We start from the raw sequence: 22,699 nt of genomic DNA, 5'->3' as shown, positions 1-22,699 counted from the left end.
TGAATTTATGAATAACGGTTGTAAATAATCATTAATAAAAATTAAAAAAGATTTCTTTTATTTTAAGACTCTCCGCCACTCAACAAAATACGTAGCAAGATCATTAAGATCGATCGGGCAGCAGCAGAATATTCAAATTAGAACGGGCATCCAGATACACAAATTCGATTCGAATTGAACTCACCGACTCATGAGGGGCCAAATGGAAGCTCTGGCTGGGACTTGAGCTTTGTTTGCTTAAATATGCTTAAATTTATTGACAACAATTTGCGGTCTTTTGTATCTCCCTTTGTTCGCCTCAAGTTATTAATTGGAGTGAAACAGATTTCGCTTTCGAACGCTAATTGGTTGGGGAATACAGATGTATTTCAAAACTGTCGATTCGGGTTTTCTGTAACTCGAACAAAGTTCAAAAAGTAATAAAATCTTGGTAATATGATGCCCACAGTCTATTAAAAATCTATAAGTATGTGGTAACAAAAGAATTATTGAATAATATTAAGAATATAAAAACGATGTGTAAAAAGTCAGCTATGGGAATCTGATGATGGGGGATGGTAAATATTTTATCCAGCCTTTTGTCTTTATGAGGTAACTACCATTTCTTGAATTCCTATCTGCTTTAAATTAACTCTAAAATGTAATAAGAGAAGAAAGTATAAATAAATTTTTCATTAATAGTGATTATGCATTACTCCTCATAACTAAGTTTATTCAATTAAAACATTTTTGATAATCCTTATTAAGAAAATTCCAAAATCTCTTTGGGTATCTGCTTGGTGGCTCTAAAAAGAGCCGATTGGGTTGAATATAATCGATGTGATCCTGGCTATAAGGCCGAATCCTGGTTCTGGCTGGTTCCATTTCCACTCCGTTTCCGGTTATGATTGTTCTGGCTTATTCGCGGGCCCCTTAAAGAGGGCCTTGGTCCTGTCTGGTCTTTCTCCATTTGGGTTTGGCAGTGAATGTTGCCTTTGCCCTCTTCCTATTGGCCTCGGAAGCTGTTAAGGATGTCCTGGCACTTCCTTTGGCCGTCTTGTGCCTTGGGGAATGTCCGATGGGCTAGAAATCAACTTCCCAACTTCCCCGGCACTCGACTCAAAATTAAACAAAATACTCGACTCCTCGTTGCTCACTTTCTGTACCAATCATCAGGTTGCCTTGGCGGTTCGGTGCGCACCTGGCCACGCCCTCATTTGGGCGGTGCCCCTCCCATGGGAACGGATCCCGGCACAGGGACGACCATTCCGGCGGCGGCTGCTGCGGCGGCCAGTCCCACCATGTCCGCCTCGTGCATGGGCTTCTTCTTCAGGATGCTCAGGTCGTTCACGTTCTCCAGGAAGGACTTGTGGGCGGAGAAGACCTTCACGCTGTCGAAGTCCTTCTTCAGCTCCTCGATGTCCCGCTTCTGCTTGGCCCGCCGGTTCTGGAACCAGGTGATCACCTGGGCATTGGACAGGCCCAGGGAGGCGGCGATCTCGTCGCGATCGGCCGGCGACAGGTACTTCTGGTAGAGGAACCGCTTCTCCAGCTCGAAGATCTGGTGGTTGGTGAAGGCGGTGCGCGACTTGCGCTTCTTCTTCGGCTGCGGCCGGTTTGAGAAGATGTCCAAATGGGATTTATCTAAAATGGTAAAAGAAGCAGAGATTGATTAGTTTTTGAGAACTTTATTTATCCTTAGATATAAAGTATGCTGTTATAATTATTCTAGACTAATATATGTTCTTAAGTTGTTGCAACAATAATTTCAAATTAATTAGTGTTGGTTTCCCCAAGTCTGTTTCGATTCAAGGGGAATTCTGCAATGCCTGGCATTTGGAGAAATCTTTATTGCCTAGCCTAATATATGATCTTAAGTTGTTGCAAATATAATTTCAAATTAATTAGTGTTGGCTACATTCAAGGGGAATTCTGCGATGCCTGGCATCTGGAGAACCGGTTACTAACGAGCGCCTTCGCATTTGGCTTTAATTGTCGATCCAAACTGGGCGCGTGTTGATTTAAACGCCGTGATTGTTACATTTTATGAATGCAACTGCAAGCGCAATTGCAGTTGCTATTCTGAGATCTCGAATCTCGCATCTGAGAGCTGGGCTCGCGACTTGAAGTGTATAATTTCAAGTTGATTGATTGCGCGAGTTGTGGGCGTTCATTGGCTTTGTGGGTCTAATGACGACCGCAGCTTTCTTATGCAAGGCAGCTGCTCATTTGTCTCGTTTGTAGTGTGATTTATAATAATTATTGACACCTACAAATCAGTTTTAAGTGGCACACGTAGCCATGGCTTGATTAATGAGCCACTGACCCGTACTTAAAGCGCTGATTGAGCTTGCATAACGTTTCCTGGTGCAAAATCCCGGGCGCGGTGCCAATCAAAGCGATCGAAGGAGATCAGCGATCAGCGATCGGCGATCATCAGCATAAATATTTATCTATTGAATATTGGCTAACTGGTTCGCCGAACGATGGCTTCACACCCATTCCGATTGCTTGTCAAACAAACTAGATCGACATTAAAAACTAATTAAATGCCCTCCAACCGAATGCAAACGAAGTCCCCGGAGAATGGGTGTGGGTATACCCGTTTTCCATACCATTATACATGTATTCGAAATGCATAATTTGGTCATTTGTTATCTCGAGCACGTTTTGTAACCCAAAACCCATTAGGCACTTGACTGCACGCCTCCCTTTCTCCGAGCCTTTCTCCCTCTTTCTCCGCCGCTATTTCGTATTTGTTTTTATCGGGGCCTCATTAAGTAATTTCCCTGACTTATCTCTGGAGAAAGGGAGACGGGCAGGGGCCACTTGGGTATCCTTTTACCCTCTCAGGTGTCCACTTACAGGGCATAAATACAATAAATATGGCCCTTAGTTAGGGGGAGTTTTGTTTTGGTCGCATTTGTCAGGGTTCCATGTCCAGAATGCTAGGGAAACCCGATCGGTTTTCGAGGAACCTGCAGAGCAACAGTTGGCCACGGGGATTTTATGTTTCAATTTGGCGCGAGTACTGGGAATTGCAATTAGGATTTGGCCAGCCAAGGCGACACTACGTCTGGGACTTACTTACGGGGAAAAATAAAAAAAAAAACCAGTTAATACAACCGCAAAATGAGTTCAGAAATGATTTCTCTTCGTATGTGGAAGTATCTCCATTCCATTACGGTGTGAGTGATATTAATGGGATCTTGTCATAAGTTAAGAGAGACCCATATCCTCGCAGCTGCCTATCTGAACTGTAGTCTGTGGTGCTGATAGACAAACGACGCCTCCGAAGTCGAAAAACCAAAGAGATCCGTCGTAAATATTTCGTCTACGCGTTATACAATTCATGATAAACAGTAATATGTGTATTTTGTCAACTTAAAACTCGCAGATACGGCATTATACAACGGCGAGTGTCGTCGCTAATCGCCGTTCAGTGTGTTTTAAAACATGTTTACGACTGGAGCTATAGCCACTATATAGTCGGGGCTAGAGTTTGTCAGCCATTAGTTTTGAGTAGCAACAAATGGAAACGGCATGTTAATTGTTCGCCGAGGAGCCGCGGCAACAAAACTCGATTAGGTAATGCACCAGCCAGCTAATTGTTGCTAATCGCTGCAGAATCGACACGACTACACAAATATACTAATGCGGACAGTGCGCACTATTAACCATTAATTGCCATGAAATCACTGTCAGGTTTTTGGGGGTGGGGGCGGGTAGTACTGAAACGCCCACAAAATGTCCTCGGATGACTATCGCTTTGAACTGTGTGACCGGTACTATACTTTCAAAGTGGATGAACTAAATTCGATTCCCTTAAATGCCTTATATTTTATCGCCAACTTGTTCCATTTGTTTCTGTCTGCCACTGGCGCATGCTGCCAATTAATTAAAAGCCCGAAATCGAATCGGTTCAGGAATTTACATAACAAAAGACTCTAAAATGGGGAGCGGGGTAAGCGGGCCATTTATTTCAATTAAACGAAATACGAATTTGCTGATTGATAAATGGCAAACATCATAACAAGCTGAATATTCAGCTGCTGTGTTTTCAATATCCCCCATATCCAAACGATAACAAATTAGAAGCTTTTATTCTAATTAAGAAATCGCGTAAATTCATTAAGGAAATTGAGACATTTATCAATCGAAACAGTCTGAGTAAAAATCGCTGGCGATCTTAAGTGATCGGAAATGTATGGTGTGGGTAATGAAATGTAATAAGTAAAGTACTAAGCTTATCTGATGGTTTGTACAGTAAATACTTCGATTACTTCAAATTATAAATATAAAAAAAAACAAAAATATCCTAACAATGAATGGTAATATTTTCAAATTGGGGTTTCCTAATGTAAGAAAACGAAAAGGAAAAAGGTACATCTAAGCCGAAAGTATTGTTATTCTCAATATGAATTGTATCTTTAAGATATAAATCCATCTATCTATCTATCTATGATATATATCCATTTATCTATCTAAATTATCTATTTATCCATCTAAGATAAATATCTATTTATATCTGTGATATATGTCTATCTATAATATATTTCTGTCTATCTATGACATATATCTATCTATCTTATATCTCATATCTCTTCGTAAGATGCTTACCTTGTGACTCGTCAAAGTCCTTAGTGGTCATCTGAAAGAGGGCATCCAGCGGAGTGCCATTGGCCTTGGCCTTGGCAACGGCGGCGGCATTGCTGGCGGCACTGGACGCTCCTCCAGCTCCGGCTGCTCCTTGCGGGGGGCTTGAAGCACTCGTGGATCCACTAGTTCCGGCCTGGGCCGACGACTGCGGACTGTGACTCCGGCGGACACTGGCGGCGGAGGCGGCAGCGGCTGCCGCAGAATCCCTGGCGATCTCCGGGGAGCAGCAGTCGCTGGCCGCCGAACTGGAGCGGTCGGAGCCGCTCTCCGACGGAATGATGTCCATGCCCATGTGGCGCAGCAGCTGCGCCTGGGCGTTGAAGTGCTCCTGCAGCTGGCGGTGGTAGTCCAGGGCCAGGCGCTGCTCGTAGTGCAGCAGGGCGGAGGGGATGAAGGGGCGGACGGGCATGGCGGGACCGAGGAGGTGGTCCCACGGCCGGACAATCTGTCCGCTGGGCAAGAGCATGGCAGCGGCGGCGGCCGGATGGACGTCAAGGGGTTCCGTCCGCGGCTGCAGTAATCCCCCCGAGGAGGCCATGGGTCGGGAGGCGGGTGGAGCCAGTAGGCCGGCATTTGGGGGCGGCGAGACGGACTCCTCCCGCTGCTTCTCCGAGTGACCCAGGATGTCCGCGATGGAGAAGCTCTTGACCCCCTCGATGGCCGACTTGGTGGTCTGGTTGGTCTGCGGCTCCGGCACCACCGGCGGCGGACTGGGCGTGTGCTCCCGCGGCTCCGAGGAGGAGGAGGACATGCGCAGGCGCTTCAGCGGCTGGAAGTAGTCCTCCGGCAGGTTGCCGACGGCACTCCGGTTGAGGCCGGAGACCGCTGCTGCGGCTGCGGCGGCCGCGGCGGCATGGTGCTGCATCAGCAGCTGCTGCTGCTGCAGCAGATCGATGGTGCTGGCCCGCGGATGCTGCAGCGGATGCGAGTGCGGATGCGGAAGCGGATGGTGCTGCGTGGGCAGCGGGCTGGGGGCTCCGCCCACGGAGATCTCGGATTCGGCGGGACTGGCCGGGCGCATGGTTGGAGGGCAGAGCATTAGGTTTGCTACAGCACTTGGTTTTTTGTCCGGGGATTTCGCTTGCTTTAGGTTAGTTGGAGCACTAAACTGTTTTTCTATTTCTTGTATTTGTGGAACGGCTTTATCACTTCACTGACGACGGGCTACTGAGGATGGCAGTCCCGAACTCGAATCTTGTTATTTTCTTCTGATTAGCAGTCAACACTGGGGCTTCGACACGACGACGCGTAGGACCTCTCAACTCGACGCTTCGCAGTCAACTGTTCGAAACTAGATTGAAGATTGGTTTGCTAACTAGACACGTCGATATTTCTTCAGTTCTTTTGCTGCCGCGCTTCTCTTCGCTCCTCTCCCTCTCCCACTCCTTCTCTTTCTCGCCCTCTCGCTTCGCATAGCTCGTTCTCTCTCTCTCCCTCTCTCGCAATCAAATCATAACTGCGCTCTCTTGGCGAGAGAGCAAACCCGTTCTGCGGAAGAGCGAAACAGCACCATGCGGCTGCCATCTCGCTCTGCTCAGCTCTCAGCACCAATCGGCTACAGCAACAAAAAATAGCAATGGTGGCGTATACGTAACGGTAATTATGGCGTTCATCATGCGACTGGTGTGCGAGAGGGACGGCAGGCGGCGGGTGCGAGCGAGACGCACGCTCCTCAGATTGTAACGAGACTGTATTTAGTATTTTAGTCGCTGCAAAGTTTTCACAACTCCAGATGCGTCGACGGCGACGCCGGCAGCGGCCGCGGCAGAGGAGTGCAAATCCCCCTTTGAAGGCCCCCTCCCCCAAGCGAGTGGGGCTCGTAACCCCCCGCACAGTTAGCATAAATGACGATGACCCCCGAAGGCAGCCCGCGTTTAATTGTCAAGCGTTTGCAATTAATTTGCTGTAAGAAAAACGAACAATTAATTTGGTGGAAGAGAAAAAACGAAAACGAAACGGTGGGGAAGTAAAAATTGCTCATAAATTTGTAGACATTTGAAAATTAATTTGGGTCTAAGAATGCCAGTTTCGGTTGAACGAGAAGGAATAGTCTCTATTTTCAGCGGATATTGGTTAGGGGCCACTTTGTTTAATTGAAACTAATTGTCCGGATTATTTGTTTCACTCCAATTCGTTTTATTTGGAGTCCAAATAATATAATTACTTTTATCACAGTTATTTCTCCAGGATAGAACTGAATTTTGTTTATCCCGACGGCAAAAAATTTGAATTGAAACTTTCAGTATCAAATTTTACACTACCGGGTTTTTTCGAATATCTTTTTTTATCTTTTGGGAAATTTTTTTCTAACTTCTAAAAAGATACATAAAAGTGATAATTATCGGAATACGTTTTTTAAAAAAAGTACCATTGTATATATTCAAACTCACTAACACTTATGCAAATATCGATCGGGTACAGCAAAAAAAACTTATAAGAGGAATTTCATAATTGTCATAGCATGTACATATTATATTAAGTATGGATTTAAAGTTAATTTAATTAATATTATTCTTTAATGACGTGTATAAGGGTAATATAACATTGTTGCGAATATTTTTTGCATCGATTTCATTTTTTGAAAATAAATTATTCCTTTTGTTATGTTTCTTGTTGAATGCTATGTTAATTCATAAATTTAAATATTTATTAAAAAATTTTTAATGCAATGTGCAGATACATTAATTAGTAAGTAGGTCTGATAAAAATATTAAATATTGAAATGAGTGAAGAATACGGTATTGAAAAAATTATTTAATGCTCGAAGACTGAAGTCTTCGGGTATTAGTTGCAAGATAACTAAATGAATTAAAGCCTAATATTTTGTTTTTTATTATAAAACTTCATAAATATTGAGTACTGACTGTGAGAAATTACATTTATTAAATGGACTTCAGAATTCCAAGTGTGTGATCCCTGCCGCCCGACACCTAGCTGCATTTAAATGCCAGCCAATTTGCAATTGTCCACACGTCTTAGCCAACTTAAAGGCAATCGCTGACACCCAGAGGCCCAACAAACAACGCCAAATCCTTTTAATTGAAACAAATGCGAATTGCTGCAACAAACAGCGGAGAACAAAGGAGTACATGGTAGCAGCGGCGGCAGAGTGCCGGCAGCACAAAGGCGTCAAGGCGTCTGAAGACAAAGGGCCAGAGGTCTATTAACGAAGAATCGAAAATCGAAGCCAATTGCCGTCGCAGCAGGACGCTAAACGAGAAAGGAATCGCCGGCGACCACCGCAGGCTCAGCGCTCGACTTTAGCCGCAGTGGGTCTTGGTCTCGGGTTCTTGGGTTCAGGGGTTCTTTGGTTTTCGGGTTCTTGGGTGCCGACCTTATCCGGGACCCTTGGCGAGGTCCAGAGACCACTACTACCTGGTGCTCCCGGAGAGCGGCTGTTGATAAGGACTAATCACACAAATATTTGAGCATTCGGCTTGTGATTGGGTCTCGCCGCGAGCGGTGCGTTTGATTCCCCGCGTTTAGCGCTTCTGTATTTTTATAATTCTAATTTCTTCTGCCCATTTCCCCTTTGTTCTCGGCGGCTATTAGTGTATCTATTAGATACACACGGTGGCTGCGTGGGAAAAGCCGCCGTGTTAATTATGCCAGGTCCTTGAAGTCGATGAATCCTTCGCGGGGAAAGTCAATTTACACCTGTGCCCCCTCTGAGTTCCCATCTGTGTGTGGCTCCATTCACACGCTGATAAACTCCTGCGGTGAAAGTGCCGGGAAAGGGTTCATTAATATTCAAATTTAAATGCAGGGCGACGATTTCTTTGATTTATCGATTCAGTAGCAGCTGCCGGATAATGGTGGACAAAGCGGCCGGGGCAGCTGATTCATTTCTGATTGGCTCCCCCGGAAACGATAGATTTTCTATAATTTAGATCGTCACTATCATCATGTATCTAAATGGCTCATAAGTACTAGTTCGCCAGCTGTTTAAGCTCGGGTTTATATTAAGCAGGGAAATAAGAAATGAATGTCCATAATTTTAAAAATAATAGGTGACTTTCTGAACCTATAATTTAATGTTCTCTATCGTACCATTTTGAAAACATTTTTCAGGAACAAAGATATTCTTATTTAAATATATGGTTAAAAAATATATATAGGATTTTAAAATTAAATTTTTTCAGATCTAGAGATCTTTAATCTATTCCAAAATAAATATTTTTATGGTTTTATTTAAATCCAATATTTTAAGAATACGATTTATTTGATACAGCTTTATTTGGCGGATCATTGCTTGAAGCGGGTAACAAAATTGTTATCAATTTTTAGTCCCTTCACTTTAATAATGTATGCATAAATTTATGTGTATCCCATACTTGATTCCATTGGAGCTAGTGTATTGCCTCCGTTGTCATAAAAGCCCCAACTTCTGTAACAACGACTTGTCTGTAATTGTCAATTAGCAAGCTTTCAACGGCAGCCACAGCCCGTAGTCACAGCTTCCATAAACAAATTTATTTTTGTGTGTTTTTTAGTTGCCCTGAGCCCCGAGCGATTTGCATATGCCATGGAGTCACTTTCGGTTCCGATTTCCAGCCAGCGACCCACGCAGCATTGACACATGCCCGTCACTGCCACTTGATGTTGCCTGTGCGGCAGATACAAATCACGAGATTGGAATCGACTGGCTGTTTGGTAGCATGTCGAAAATCACTACCGATGGCTAGACGATAATTATGCATTTAAGCCGCCTTTACTTTGTCCGCTCGACTTGGGTGTGTTCGATTGACCCAAAATGATTCAAAAGCGCTTGGGAGTTAGCCATGCTGGATTATCGCTGGCAAGTCATTATTTCCAATTAGTTGAACTGCAAGTAAATGGATTATTGATATTACAACAAATTGTATGGAATTTTAGTGCTTACAGTTCGGGTTAAAAATAAAAAGTACTGTTTGTATACTTTAAATTAAAAATCTATCTATTTATTTTAAAGAGGTTTGCACGTTTTAACAATATTATTATTAAAAATTAGTTTTCTTAATATTCTTCATCCCTATTTTTACTTTCATTTTAATGAGTAGGTTTCATTTTTCATCAACACTAACTAAAACCCCTTAATATTTTCCCATGACTGACAAACTTTCCTTACAACTTGAGCCACCAATTTGTCATATTTCTAGCTTAAATCTTGATTAACCAAGATGTAGTCATTACCGTATTGTTTAGTTGGCAGAAATGTCCGCCTTTGACTCGAGAATCAAAGAGAAAGTCCTCCGACTCGAGCGTTTTGTGCCGAAATAAGAAAAACGGCAGAAAAGAAAACTCATCAAAGAGAAAAGTAGTTAGACACAAAAGACACTTGAGCTGGAGCGACCATTAAACATTGCCAATTTCACAGTAATCATCGGCATGGCCAAGAAAGCCCTGGCCGAACAAAAGGTGGCCCAGAGGAAAAAGTAGCAGAGCGAAGTAAGCCGTTTAGGGGCCACCCACAAAGCGAGTGCGCCTCCAGAGTTTTGGACTCGGGTTCGAAGCCAAAGACCAGGCCAAGAGACCTCGCTTTCGGGGCAAGCTGGGCAGCCTCCGTTGGGCACGCTAATCAAGCCGGGATGGCTAAAAGCTAAAAGCCAAAATCCGAACACCGAAACGCAAATGCGAGACACAAATCAAACGCTCGATGGAAAGCACAAAAACGGAAAACAATGAACAAGCGCATGCTAATTAAAGCGATGCTTAAATTGAAATGTTTAACTTTTTCATCTTCGTTTCTATTTTCGGGGCTTGTGCTTTCGTCTCAATCTGTTGCTACATTTTTTCCTGGCTCTCAGGGGGCCAAGCGATCCGCAGCAGGGCAGTTCGATCCGGGCCAGCAGGTCTACACTGGAGAAAATTACGTTAGGTTCTGTAAAAAAACTGATTTTAATATTCAAGCCGGCATTGGCAAAAATATCTACATTTTACGTTTGAATAAAAAATGTAAATAGGTCCTGATCAGCAGCTTCCCATTAAGCGGGCTTACAACTCTGCCACCACATGTAGAGTGTACAGCATCGATTAACTGCACCGAAAAAATTACTCTTACAAGTAAAATCAAAATTGCATGGTAATACTTGGCGACCGCTAAAACATTAACTTAGGTAAACATTTATTTTATTTTTACATTGTGAAAGTTTATTAAAAAAATACCCTTTTGGTTTATTCAATTTCTAAATTATTTTTTAGATGAATTCCTTTCTATAATGCTGGCAGAAGGCTGTACAAAAAAATAGCTGAATATAATTTCACAGATATTTTATAAATAAATAATTTATTATATACTAAAGAATTTAATTTCGTAATTCTATAAAAATCGAATATTAGGATTATGATTTAACTTGATTCATTTTATTTCTTGTTGATCTAAAATTTGCATTTGGATTTTCTAGGTGATATATTTTATTTAATTCGAGTTCTTGAAGGTTCCTAACAATAATTCTTTTTTGTGGAGCTACGTGCCACACGGCGTATACGCATCGAACTGTGCTGTGTCAACATGGGACCTCTTGCTCCTCCAAGAAGACTCGAAGGGGAATGGGGAATTCTCGTATTTACATGCGACAGAGAACACTGTTTGGATACTTTTTCGACTGAATGCCGCACACAAATATTTGTGCGTTGGCCCCTTAATTGAGTTAATAGACTTGGCCGAGAGTGCGCGTGGCCGCGTTGATTTTGACCGACGTGTGATAATTACAGCGCTGCCCCAGCTGCGGCGGCTTTGATGAGGCTGTCGATGCCGTGGTTGGCGATGTGGAGGTGAATGTGGCTATGTGGATGCTACCGACTGGTCCACAAAGGCCAGGGAAAATAAATACAAAAAGTGGCATCAGCGGTGGCGGCCCCTTTGTCTTTGGCTTTTGCGTTGGCCGTGCTCAAACAAACGGTTCAGTGGTTCATTTGGACTGCACTTTTTTCGGGGGGTCGCTTGTTTAAATATTGAGACTTGTGTTTAACATAATTAATGCGAGTGGAAATTACAGTAGCTCCTCCATTTCGAGGGCCTGACTCACCGACTGACAAGAGGAAACAATGTTTTTTTTTACGCTGCCTGCCGGTGTTCTTCTCCTTCTTTGGGGGGCAAATGCAATCAACATTTGCATGCAAAAAAGAAGTAATTATATGGCTACGGCTGACCATTGAAGAAGTTGTTTTACTTTCACGCAGGGTATTTTAAGTTCATCAAAGAGCGTAAAGCGCCTCATGAACTTATTAACTTGAATATCTTTTCAAATAATCTGAAACTTTGGCGCTTAAATAAAATATGATCATTAAATTAAAGAAATATTAGTGGCAAAAAAGAAGCATGTGAAATTTATTTGTCTTCTTGTTAAAGAAACTAAAATGTTACTTATAAATTTCCATGAAATTCAAGAAATATTATTTCCGAAAAGAAGGAAATCATCAAGATCTTGTTTTGACTCTAAGAACTTTAATTTTATTTGTAAAATACAATGAGTTGGGTTTTATATTTATGGATTTTATGTACACTATTCGACCATTTCCATATTACTGAGTTAAAATTTGAGATAGGTAAATATTTGAATAAATTAAATTAATTAAATAATTCTTGGTTATCTGTTGAAATATTTTCTGCAAGAGGAAGTACGAAAGACGATAATTATGATTACTATTATTATATGGTTATATGAATTCTCTTCCTAAATTATGCAAGTATCTTACATTATAAGTAATAAGCACTCAAGTACCTAGTTAATAACGTTTTAATTGCTATTTAAAAAACATAAAGCCCAACTAAAAAGGGTATTCCCGACTGCCTCACTACCTAATTTGAGTGCTATTGTGGCTAAAAAGGCCGACAGAGCGGCACAATTACACCGAAAGCGGAGACGCGGAAAGGGCCGCTGCACGTATGAATATCAAATCAACTACATTGCAGTTAAAAAGCGCATTTCAAACACCTCTGAGCTGCACTCGCTCGTTTGGTGGTCCGAACGCCCCGAGAGCATTAAGACCTGGCCAACACGGATGAGCAGGGACAGGGGCAGGGGCGGGGAAGGGGGGGGGGCTGCTGAGGGGTCAGACCACATTGCTTGATTGCCGTGCGCCTCTCGAGATGACGTTGCATTTGCGATGCTGCCCGGAGATCGGCTTCGAGCCACAAACTCAATCGGGAGACGTTGGCAGGAAGCGAGGAAGGGTTTTTCTTTATTTGGTCCCCCTTCTGTGTTTTCTCTCCCTTCTTCTTTTTGCGAGCCCATATGTGGAAGCAGCGATTCCGATTCCTGTTCCTGTCCCTCCGCCGATCTGAGCCCGCTTCGGGTTTCGGCCTCATCACGATGAGTTGGTTCTGGTTCTGGTTCTGGCCAAGAAGAAGCCAGAAGATGCAACAAAGAACTTGCAGGCCGGAATCTATTGCCCCACTCTGTGCAGCATCTTCTGCCCCTGTATGGGTGCGCAGGCATCTGTGTGTGTGTGGAGCAGAGCGCCATCTCGTTTAATGCCTTTAAGGCGTGACCATAGTATTTTATAATATGAACTGATCAAAGGACGCCGACGCGTTTCAAGTTGGCCGCTAAAGCTGCGGCGACTCCAGATTTGCGCGCTTCGTTCTTGGCTGGCAAAAAGGTTGTGGCAGGGTACACCGCGAGAAATTGAGGTCCTTGCCACTGCAAAGTAAAATTTGATTATACATGACTTATATCCTTAACACATTTTTCTTTTATTGTAATATACAATTTTCATAAAGTCAAGAGATGTGTCCTTAAAATATTGATTGTACAAATACTCATAATTGGTTTTTCTGAGTAATTTGAAAAAAAAAATGTATAAACTGTTTTTAGGTACGATTTTCGTTAACTGGTATATATATTTTCGTTTAAGATAGTTTTAAACAAGTAATTAAAACAAATTATTTGATAATTTAAAGTAAATAAAAAATGCTGGTATGAACGTTCAATGTTTTTTTCACCATAACCAGCAATCTGTTACACAAAACTATATGATGTGTTTAATGCTTAACTCCTTATAAACAGCCAATAAAAAATAGTACAATTATTTATTTGAGCACTTAAACATTATCCACTCCATTTTCTCTCTGTGTAGGCTTAAGAAGAGTGTAAGGCAACCAGCAGAAGGCGAGTGCAACAATAACAAATTGACCAAATCGATTTCTTGGCCGCCTTGTCGCCGTCGCTGCCTTTTCTTGTTGGCTTTTCCTCTGTGGCATTTTCATTTAATTCTATTGCTCATTAGCTGCATGAGTGTGAAAATGGCGAGTGCCGCGACAGTGGAAATGCTCTGCTGACTAACGAATCCAGTGGATACTCGCACAACTCACGGCGGAAAAGGGTTCTTTTTGAAGTTGGCCCTCGGTATCAGTGCCACTTGGCGCATGCGAGATGAGTGGGCAATTTTTGGGGCTGTACCGAGATTTATGTCATTTTAATGCAAACAAATTAAGTCCCTGCAGTCGAGTGGAAAAGGCGAAAAGGGTTTGTTTTTGCACCCTCCCGTGACAAATGCGGCGTATACGTGATATTCAGACTTTGGGGTGGCTGCATCCTCATCCTAATTTCCCGGTGACAATGCCCGTGTCACACTTAATTGAAAACTCATTAGGACCTCGAGGGCTCTGCGGGCAGGACTCAATAAATATTGAGGAGACAATGTGCAAGGGAGTCAAAGGCAAACTGATTGCCAGCGTGAAATCGCCACCAAATGCTGCAGCTGGGCGATGGAAATTTGCAGTTCATATTTATGACTCTATTAAATCCATGAGTACTTCACAGAGGGGTGCGTTTTCCCCATGCCATTTGCCAACTTGAGGACTCTGCATGGAATTGATTGGCACTGTGTCCAAAGAATCGGATGGGGATGGAGAATTCGGATGAATTAACAACTAATAGATCGATCCAAAACTGGAGTTCCACATTACAGCAGAATAGGCTGAACCACTTATATACTTTCATTGTTTAATTAAATGAAATCCGTGATGATATTGCAAATTAAATTAAATTAAATATTAATAGATTGCACAAAAATAGAACTTCCACCTTACTAGAAAGTAGAGTGATACTTCAACATGAAATTAATTAATTAATTAATTTTTAGAGAGTACATAAAGCTTTTTGTTTTATAAACTACAGATGGGATAGTTCCAAAATTAATTTTAATAAATTTTCAGACACAAAACGGTATGTGAAATGAAGTTTAAATGCAATGTTTACCTTCGTTTCATTTAATTTTGTGCCTTTTCAGCTTATCTTTTCACATAATTGTTTGCGCATTTTTTCGTCGGTTTTTTTTTCCTAAAAAATAAGACTATATTTACATTTTTATTTTTCTCAGCTAATAGTGGTGTTTTGCTGGTTTTCCCTTCCGAAAACTCAAAAATTGCAACCCCTCATCCCAAAGAGCTCCACTGAATACAAAGTCGTCTATTCCGTCGCGGTTTCCATGCTGTTTGCATTTATTAATTGCCTGACATGTCCATTAATTTAAATCAATGATATTTTCGCGCTCGAGTGCATGAAAAACCTGAAGTGGCGTTGCCGTGGTTGCAGATCATCCACCATCGCACCACTGCACCACCCTCCACTGCAACCACCTCCTTCAGCCACCGTGCGGCCATTAACATAATTTTACGCAAATTGCAGCATAAATCTCATCTTCGTTTTTATTTAGTGCCATTCGCTTATTTCAAGCAATTAAATATGAGTGAAATTAAAATTTTTGGCATTGGGTTAACGCGTGGGCTTACTACAGGAAACATAAGCTATAAGGGAAAATCTTTTAGCTAATATCTTAGATTTAAAATAATAAATGTATACCATGAGCAAATACAAATATTTAATTGATTTAAATATTTAATATGTATGTTTACGACATGCAGTTTTCTACGAATTGATGACTTATTTTTAATTTAATAATCTTATTTGTATCACTTTTAAATTTGTCAAGATTATATTTTTCTAAAATCATTAACATTATTTCCCTACTTTACTCAAACGAAATGACTTATTTTTCTCAATCAACATATAGTTTATGACTTATTTATGTTATTTCATTGCAAATTTATTTGTTGTCAGTGCCACAGTTCATGCAAATTCGTTGTTCATTTGGCCGAGCTAATAAACAGTGATTAGTTCCATATGGTCAGCCATTGGTCTGATGCCACTAATTTCTATCGCTTTTTTGAATTTATTATGGCCGCGTTTCGGTGTCTTTCAAAGGTAAATAATTAATTAATTTGATTAGTGAGAGGCAAGATGCCTTAATTTATTTTTATTTAATTTAAAATGCCGCTCTCGACCGCATCATGAATATTCATTGCCATCAACGCAATAACTTATCCGCGTAAACATTTTAATTTACAGTCGCGTTTTGGCTTTGCGATTCATTTTTGGTGATTAGCCTGTAATTTATTTGCTGGCCCTACATCCGACATGATCGTGATGTGTGGCACAGTTTTTACTTTAAATCTAGCAGCTGCGGAACGGAGATCCATCAATCAAGGGGCCAGTTCTTATCGTTGATAATCGGGGAAGTGGCTTGGTTCCAATGGGCAATCGATGATCGTGATGTGGCAGCTTTCGCGTGTGTGTGGCATTGCGATTGATTCCCATCAACGCCTGCCCCGGAACAAATTCACAAATTAACATTTTTGTGTGCTTTAATTAGCAGAAGCCTTGGAACCCGGGTCCCACTGCCAATCCGCTTTCTGGGAAGGCCCATTCCCAGGTCAGAATCGCCTTCAAAAGTGCCGTCCTCGCAGTCGCCCTCGTGTTTCCACGAAAACTCCGGTTTGTTAATGAAAATATGGCACATAAAACGAATAGAGCCCGATGCCGACCCGAAATCAATGCAAACAATACAATACGGATCCAAGAATGCCTCCTAACTAGCTACCGTTTAATTTTTATTACGCCCCAAAGAGGTGAGTGTGAAATCGTCGGCGTTTTTACGATACCCCGATGGTGAATCCCTTTGATTTTGTGAGTTCCCTTCTGATTCTGCCACATCTCTATATAGGATCTCCTGTTTGACGATACTATTCACACGCCTTTGACAAGTGCCCAGTCCCAAATATTGATTCCCTGGACCTGGCCCAGGAGCTCCACGGCGGTGGGAAGTGTTCTTTCTTGTGGCCATAAAATATCTCAAGGGATCTTGACTTTTGCCTATTTTGACGTTTATAAATATCCCACAATTTGTTGTTCTTTCACGTCCCTCTGACGTAATGCTGATGGAGAAAGGTTTCCGCTGTGGGAAAGAACATGTGTCCGTTCGCCGGATCGTCTTTGATTGCTTTATTTGTTGTTTTAGGCCTCTCGAGGGGCGTTGCAAGTGTGTTTTGATTGTGCAACACTGTGTTTCTGTAATTGCCATCGAATTCTCCCCGCTTCCTTGGTGGCACTTGCTTGTCCGGCAGCCGTCAGGATGTTCCTCATTTTTGCCACTCGGCGGCGGCTTTTAAAGTCAGGAAATGCCGCCTGGGAAATGGGCCTCGAGTTTCTTAAAGTCCCTCTTTGGTTAAAAATATTACTCAAAATGTAACAACAATTAAAGGATTTCCTTTGTAATTAGCTGTGTTTTGTGACTTGATGGATTAAATATAATTTTTAATTTACAGCATTAAATACTATATACATACTAGCAATCGAAGTATTTATTATCTATTTTTAAATGAAACCAAATTGTTTGTTTTATGGCTTAGTACATTATTTTAAAGCATTCATATGTTTTGTTTAATGTTCATTTGATGAATGTATAAATACCTTAAGACTGAAGACAAACCACATACTGATTCCAGAGGGTGTACATAATAAAATTCTAAAGAAATGCAAAAGTGTATTCTTAAAAGGCTAAGGAGCTTTTTAAATTAGAAAGGGGTTCAAACCGTTTTTTTATATCAACTATAATATTTCTCATTAAAATAAGTTTTTTTATTAATGGTTAAGCAATATCAGTCCTGAATTTCATGGGAACTTCAAGACCATATGAAACGGTGGATATATTCTCCTTATATATCCCATACTTTTCCCCCACTTAAGCGGCAACCGATCGCCTCCCTTTTTTAATGTCTACCGCGAATTTATTTAGCTGATATTTGTCTGCTTGGCAGCGATGCGTGGCGGGGCTACAGACGCCTTTGATGTGGCCCCTCTTCTGGGAGATTTTGACAGTTATGCTAATGACACCCGGGGGTCCCCAGACTTAAAGCCAATGCCCCGAATGACTGACTTTAATTTGACAGAGTTTTGCATGTCACTTTTGTCGCAGCCAGCAGTTCGCATTTCGCCAGCGAAATATAACCGATCCACCCAAATCGCGGCGGCGTCTTTAAACGCCACTCATTTTGCCACTTCCGCTGGCGTTTTGCTGAGCGATCTTGCAGAATGTCATGGGAATGTGAAAATATCACATTTGGTGGCAGTGCCGCAGGAAGAGGGCTTTTTGCTGGCTTTTATTTGTTTGTTGGTGGCATTGGAAGCGGCATTGGCATCGGCATCGGCATGTCATTTGGTCGGATGCCGCCGCACGGCTACCTGCCAATTATTCTAGGAGGAGGAGGAGGACTGGGACTGGAACTGGGGGGCAGGAGGACTGGGGCAGCAAAGCCCAGAGCGACCACCAAGCTAGCCGCTTCTAACAGCCAAAGACGGCTTTGATCTTTGATCTTCCGCCGCCGCCGACTGGCCAATGGCCAGGCAATGTGATTAAGCCGCAGATACACAGCCTACGAGATACACACTCTCTCAGCCACAGCAGATACAGCAGATACAGCCGACACAGATACAGATACACACACTGCGAAGCTCGTTACCCTGCGTCTCTCGGCCTGTTTTCGCTCGTTATTCTCCACTTTGTACGCCTGTCTGGCCATTTATCAAAGCTGGCCAAGAGCTCTCTGCCTCTCGCTCGCACAGTATCCATTGGATGCGTTAAGCGGCTCATATCTTCCGCCAGACTTTGAAGTTCGGCGCGGCTGCGTGATTGGCCAAAGTCGTTATGTTCCAGCATCCAGTCCTCAGTATTAAGCATTGAGTATCCAGCGTTCTCCTCTGCCGGTTCATTAGAAAAATGACGGCTTTGTCTTTTTTATGGCTTACTTTAACGCATCGCTTCGGGGCCAGGTCTTTTGCCCATTAGCCATAATGGCCACATTGCCACCTGTGTTGTGGTGGTGCCGCCAGTTGAGTGGCCCTCGAAATGCTGCATACCTTGGGGCGTTCCACACGGTTGTGCCCCATCACTTTGTCACCTCGACTCGAAGTTTGCTAATCCAATCTCCATTCGCTTCTTTCAATTTTCGCCCTGGGAATGGTATTTGGCAAATCTTGGGAAAGTCTAGCTCGGCGCTGTGGGAACCTGCTGTTTCCGCATTTGGGCCAAATTCAGACTAATCATGCCAATAATTTATTGTCACTCCCCCGGCGAAGCCAAAAAGCTGCGCAACGAATCCAGTGAGCCTATCCAGTCCCCCAAAGAAAAGCAAGCCACCCTCAAGTAACCCCGCGGGTAAACAAAAGTCCAGAGTCAACAGATCGAAGTCGATGATACATGCGAGTGGGCAAAAACTAATGGATTGATTTATGTGTTATCACCTGGAGTGAAGAAATTTATTACGACCCGGGCAATAAATCACGGCGACACTTTTGTGCGGACCCAGCAGACTGATATACGGGGAAAAGTTGGCTGAAATTGAAAAGGGATAAGAATTCGCCATACTCTATTCGGGGGATTTCGGTAATTAATAGCCCCCAGCGGCATTTTTGCGAGGCGACAATAAAAATATGTTTTCCGATTTGTTTATCTTTGACCAAGCATTGACTTTGTGTGGGTGCTGTGCTGGGAAATTAATTGCTATCATTACGTTAAACATTTTTTGAGTGGGGGACAGAGAGCAAATCCCGCACAGGATGTAAACGAAAAGTAATTTGAGATTTTATTGCTTCCGCGTTGAAAGCAGTTGAATGATTTTATTTCTTTTAGGATCAGGATTGTCTGCTTTTGGGGTTGCCATCCCCGGCTAATGGAGATTAATTTTTGGGGCGTGATTTCGGGGGGCAGATGCAGATAGATCTGGGTGCAATGACTGGGCAAGGGCGGCAATTAACACAGTGACGCCACATTTTTCGCTTCGCTCCGCGTTTGTTGTAGGGAAATGTGTAAATTGGCCTAAAATTTCAACAGCAAATACAGAAACGCCCTCGATGGGCATGGAAATGGGAATGGAAATGGGCTTGGGACGCGATCGATATCGATTCCGTTCTCATGAAATCTGAGTGCGGGGTTTTAACACAATTATAAATCTCTCTCCGGCGTATTAACGCCTAATTGTGGCCGGGCTCTAAGCGGGCTAAGCGGCACCTGTGTGGGTCGGCACCGATCAAAGATAAAGGATCGAAAGGACGAATCTCCCTCTCGTTTACGATTCTCCACGCTCAGCGGATCGTAGGTGTGAAAGGTATTGACCAAAACTAAAGTGCTTGGTCCCGGAGTCCTGGGTTCCATTAGCCACCAACGCCGAGGACGAAGAAGGACTCGGGTCCTTGCGCTAACTACGTGTGCCTAATGCGAGTCCTTTGTGCCGAGCTGTGGATTATCACACGCTCCGTAATGAGTTTTCCCTGCTCTGCAAAGTAAAGACCCAGACCTGCTGGCAAACCTGTGCCAATTCCGATTCCCTTTGTCCGGGACATTTGCTACGCATCCCTAGACAAAGGAGCTTCACACCCGAAGTCCCCGATCCCGGATTGTACCATTTGTAACATCAACAAATCGATGGAATTACAAAAGGAACACTGGCCGAAATGAAAAAGTAAATTAAACTAAATCGAATTAAGTAGACTCGCATTCATTTTGTGCATCAAAAGTTGATGTTTTGAAAAATCGAATTTTAATTTGCCACCCAAGACGGCGCGTTGGCAAGTGGGGAACCCGCCTAAAAGGTTTCCACTTTCGGCCATTTTCGATAAGCGTGATGGGCGACCAATCCGAAAATTAATTTGGTTGATGGTTCCCGAAAATGCGTGTGGCGATAGTCCCTCGATTGGATTCGAATCGGATCGGAGGGCATTCAAGTGGGCGCTACATCGGCCAGCTACTATTTCAGATAGCTAAATGACTGTGGGGCTTTGATTCCAATTAGGCCATTCTCCGAATGAATTCGGACTTGGGAAATGTTGGTTAGAACGCCTTAGATAAATTGGGGAATATAATCCAAGACTTCATTTAGCCTATCTTTAATTAACTTGTATAAATTCATTCTGACAAAAGGATTAGTTTCGTTTCAGAATTAGAAGGTTTATTTGTAAGTCGAATATAGGGGCTAACGTAATTTGGTATAAAATAAATATTTATATATTTTTACTAATATTTAAAAGTAATTGATATGATTTATATTTATCAGTTTAAAACAAAAATGTATAAGTTATAAATTTGAATTTTTATTTTGACTATGAGAATCAATTAGAACCGTTTTAATTTAAAAACTTTCCCATAATTTCATAATTCCAAAAAATTATTTCCCGCAAACTCAAATTTGAAGTCTTAAAATGTTTCAAATTGAACTAAAAAATATATTCATACTTAGGCCACTAAAAAAGTTTTTAAAAAGGTTTCTTTATACTATAGTGGTTTTTATGAAATTTAAGATGTTAAAGATTTTAGCTAAACGAAGCCACTAAGATTCTTTTAATGTATTGCTCAGATATTTATTCTTTATGTTCTTGTACACCGGACTTAACTATGCACTTTAGATAACCAAATCAAATGGTTTATACTTAACTCCTTCTTGTAACAATTTCTAATTGAGCTAAAATAAATGCAAACTGCGCAATAAATATTTACAAAATCAGATAGAGTATAGCCTTCTTGAAACCTACTCCCACAACCGTCATACATCCACGGTGTTGCAAGAGAGCTCTCTCATTCTCTATCTCTCTCATTTGCTCTTTGGTTTCCGAGAGTTGCAGGCGTGTCTTACATGCCACTTGCAACAGTGACGTCACTGGGGCACGCAGCCAATCAGAGGCGGCCGAACGGAGTCGGCGCAAAGGAAGCACTGGATACACAGAGGAGCAGCGGACATTTAGCCAAATTAATTGCAGGATAATAACTTACGTCCTGACACGGCCACCGCCCATCCACCACTTCGCATCCACGTAATTGGATTTCTTTCGGTCTTTCTTTCCCGTTTTTACCCACTAAACTGCCGCCCCCACATCATCTTGCAGTTCCATTTCGATCCCGAGTCCCGAACCCAGAACCCAGAAACCCAATGCCAAAAGTTCTGGCGGCCATTATGCCGAATGAGAACGCTATCTCGATGCCATCTGCATTTCATTTTGCCCGTAATTGGACGCAATTCAATTTTAAAATAATTGTGGCTATAATTCCAGTGTAATTTTCTGTTGTTTGCCATGTGCCAGTCGAGTCGAGTCGACTCATAAATAAATTAATGAAGTGAGTTCACATGGGAGACGAATGGCATTGTGACATTTCGCCGCCGTTTCCTCATTTCAATATCAATACCACTGAGTGGAGTCTGAAGCCAGGGTATAATTTGGCCAGGGTAAAATTACCTGCAGCCCAGACATAAATTCACCCAACTTATAATGTCATATTATTAACGATAATGGCGCATTTGGCTTTCAGCTTTTAGCTGATCGAGCAAATCCATCAGCGTGTTCGCGGTGTGGAGAGGCCCCATTCGAGGCCCATTGTCTAATTAATTAGCCCGACTCTCGGACAGTCACAAATTAATTAACTCGGACGGGGAACGAGTACATGAGCATTGTAATCCATTAGGCTTTATGGCGGACCAACGAAAAAGGCCTTTCGGCTTTTCAAATTATCCGGGCTGCAGTGGAAAAATAGTTTTGGTATTTGTTTTTGAAATAATAATGATTGGTTCTGCAGTTGACAAAGAAACTAACATAGATTTTTTAGTAACACTAACTTTAATTCTAACGTGTCCCTAAGAAGTAGTACATTTTTAAAAATTATTTAATAAAGCTAAACAAATTATAAAAAAGGCTTTACTAATCCAATATGTCTAGCGTCGGTTTACCGAACGTATATTAAACTAAATGTATTT

The 22,699-nt window shown here is 42.2% G+C and overlaps 1 protein-coding gene across 1 annotated transcript; it reads right to left on the bottom strand.

The window, feature by feature from the left end:
- Nucleotides 1-1,192: 1,192 nt before the first annotated feature.
- On the bottom strand, nt 1,193-5,777 carry LOC119560628 (homeobox protein B-H1). Its single transcript, XM_037874171.1, has 3 exons — nt 4,810-5,777; nt 4,600-4,722; nt 1,193-1,623 (listed from the first exon to the last, which is right to left on the bottom strand). Exons 1-3 carry the CDS (start codon nt 5,675-5,677, stop codon nt 1,193-1,195), a joined length of 1,422 nt encoding a protein of 473 aa, XP_037730099.1. The 5' UTR covers nt 5,678-5,777.
- Between the last annotated feature and the right edge of the window lie 16,922 nt (nt 5,778-22,699).

The sequence above is a fragment of the Drosophila subpulchrella genome, unplaced genomic scaffold (genome assembly GCF_014743375.2).
Source record: "Drosophila subpulchrella strain 33 F10 #4 breed RU33 unplaced genomic scaffold, RU_Dsub_v1.1 Primary Assembly Seq354, whole genome shotgun sequence".
NCBI lineage: Eukaryota > Metazoa > Arthropoda > Insecta > Diptera > Drosophilidae > Drosophila > Drosophila subpulchrella.
This window is presented reverse-complemented; position numbering and strand designations above follow the sequence as displayed.

Excerpts from the sequence above, each read along its gene's own strand:
- LOC119560628 (XM_037874171.1), bottom strand. The coding sequence starts at position 5,677 with ATGCTCTGCCCTCCAACCATGCGCCCGGCCAGTCCCGCCGAATCCGAG. Across the intron at positions 4,723-4,809 it reads CGCTGCCGCCTCCGCCGCCA|CCGGAGCTGGAGGAGCGTCC; the intron begins GTGTCCGCCGGA and ends CGCAAGGAGCAG. Across the intron at positions 1,624-4,599 it reads GGACTTTGACGAGTCACAAG|ATAAATCCCATTTGGACATC; the intron begins GTAAGCATCTTA and ends TTACCATTTTAG.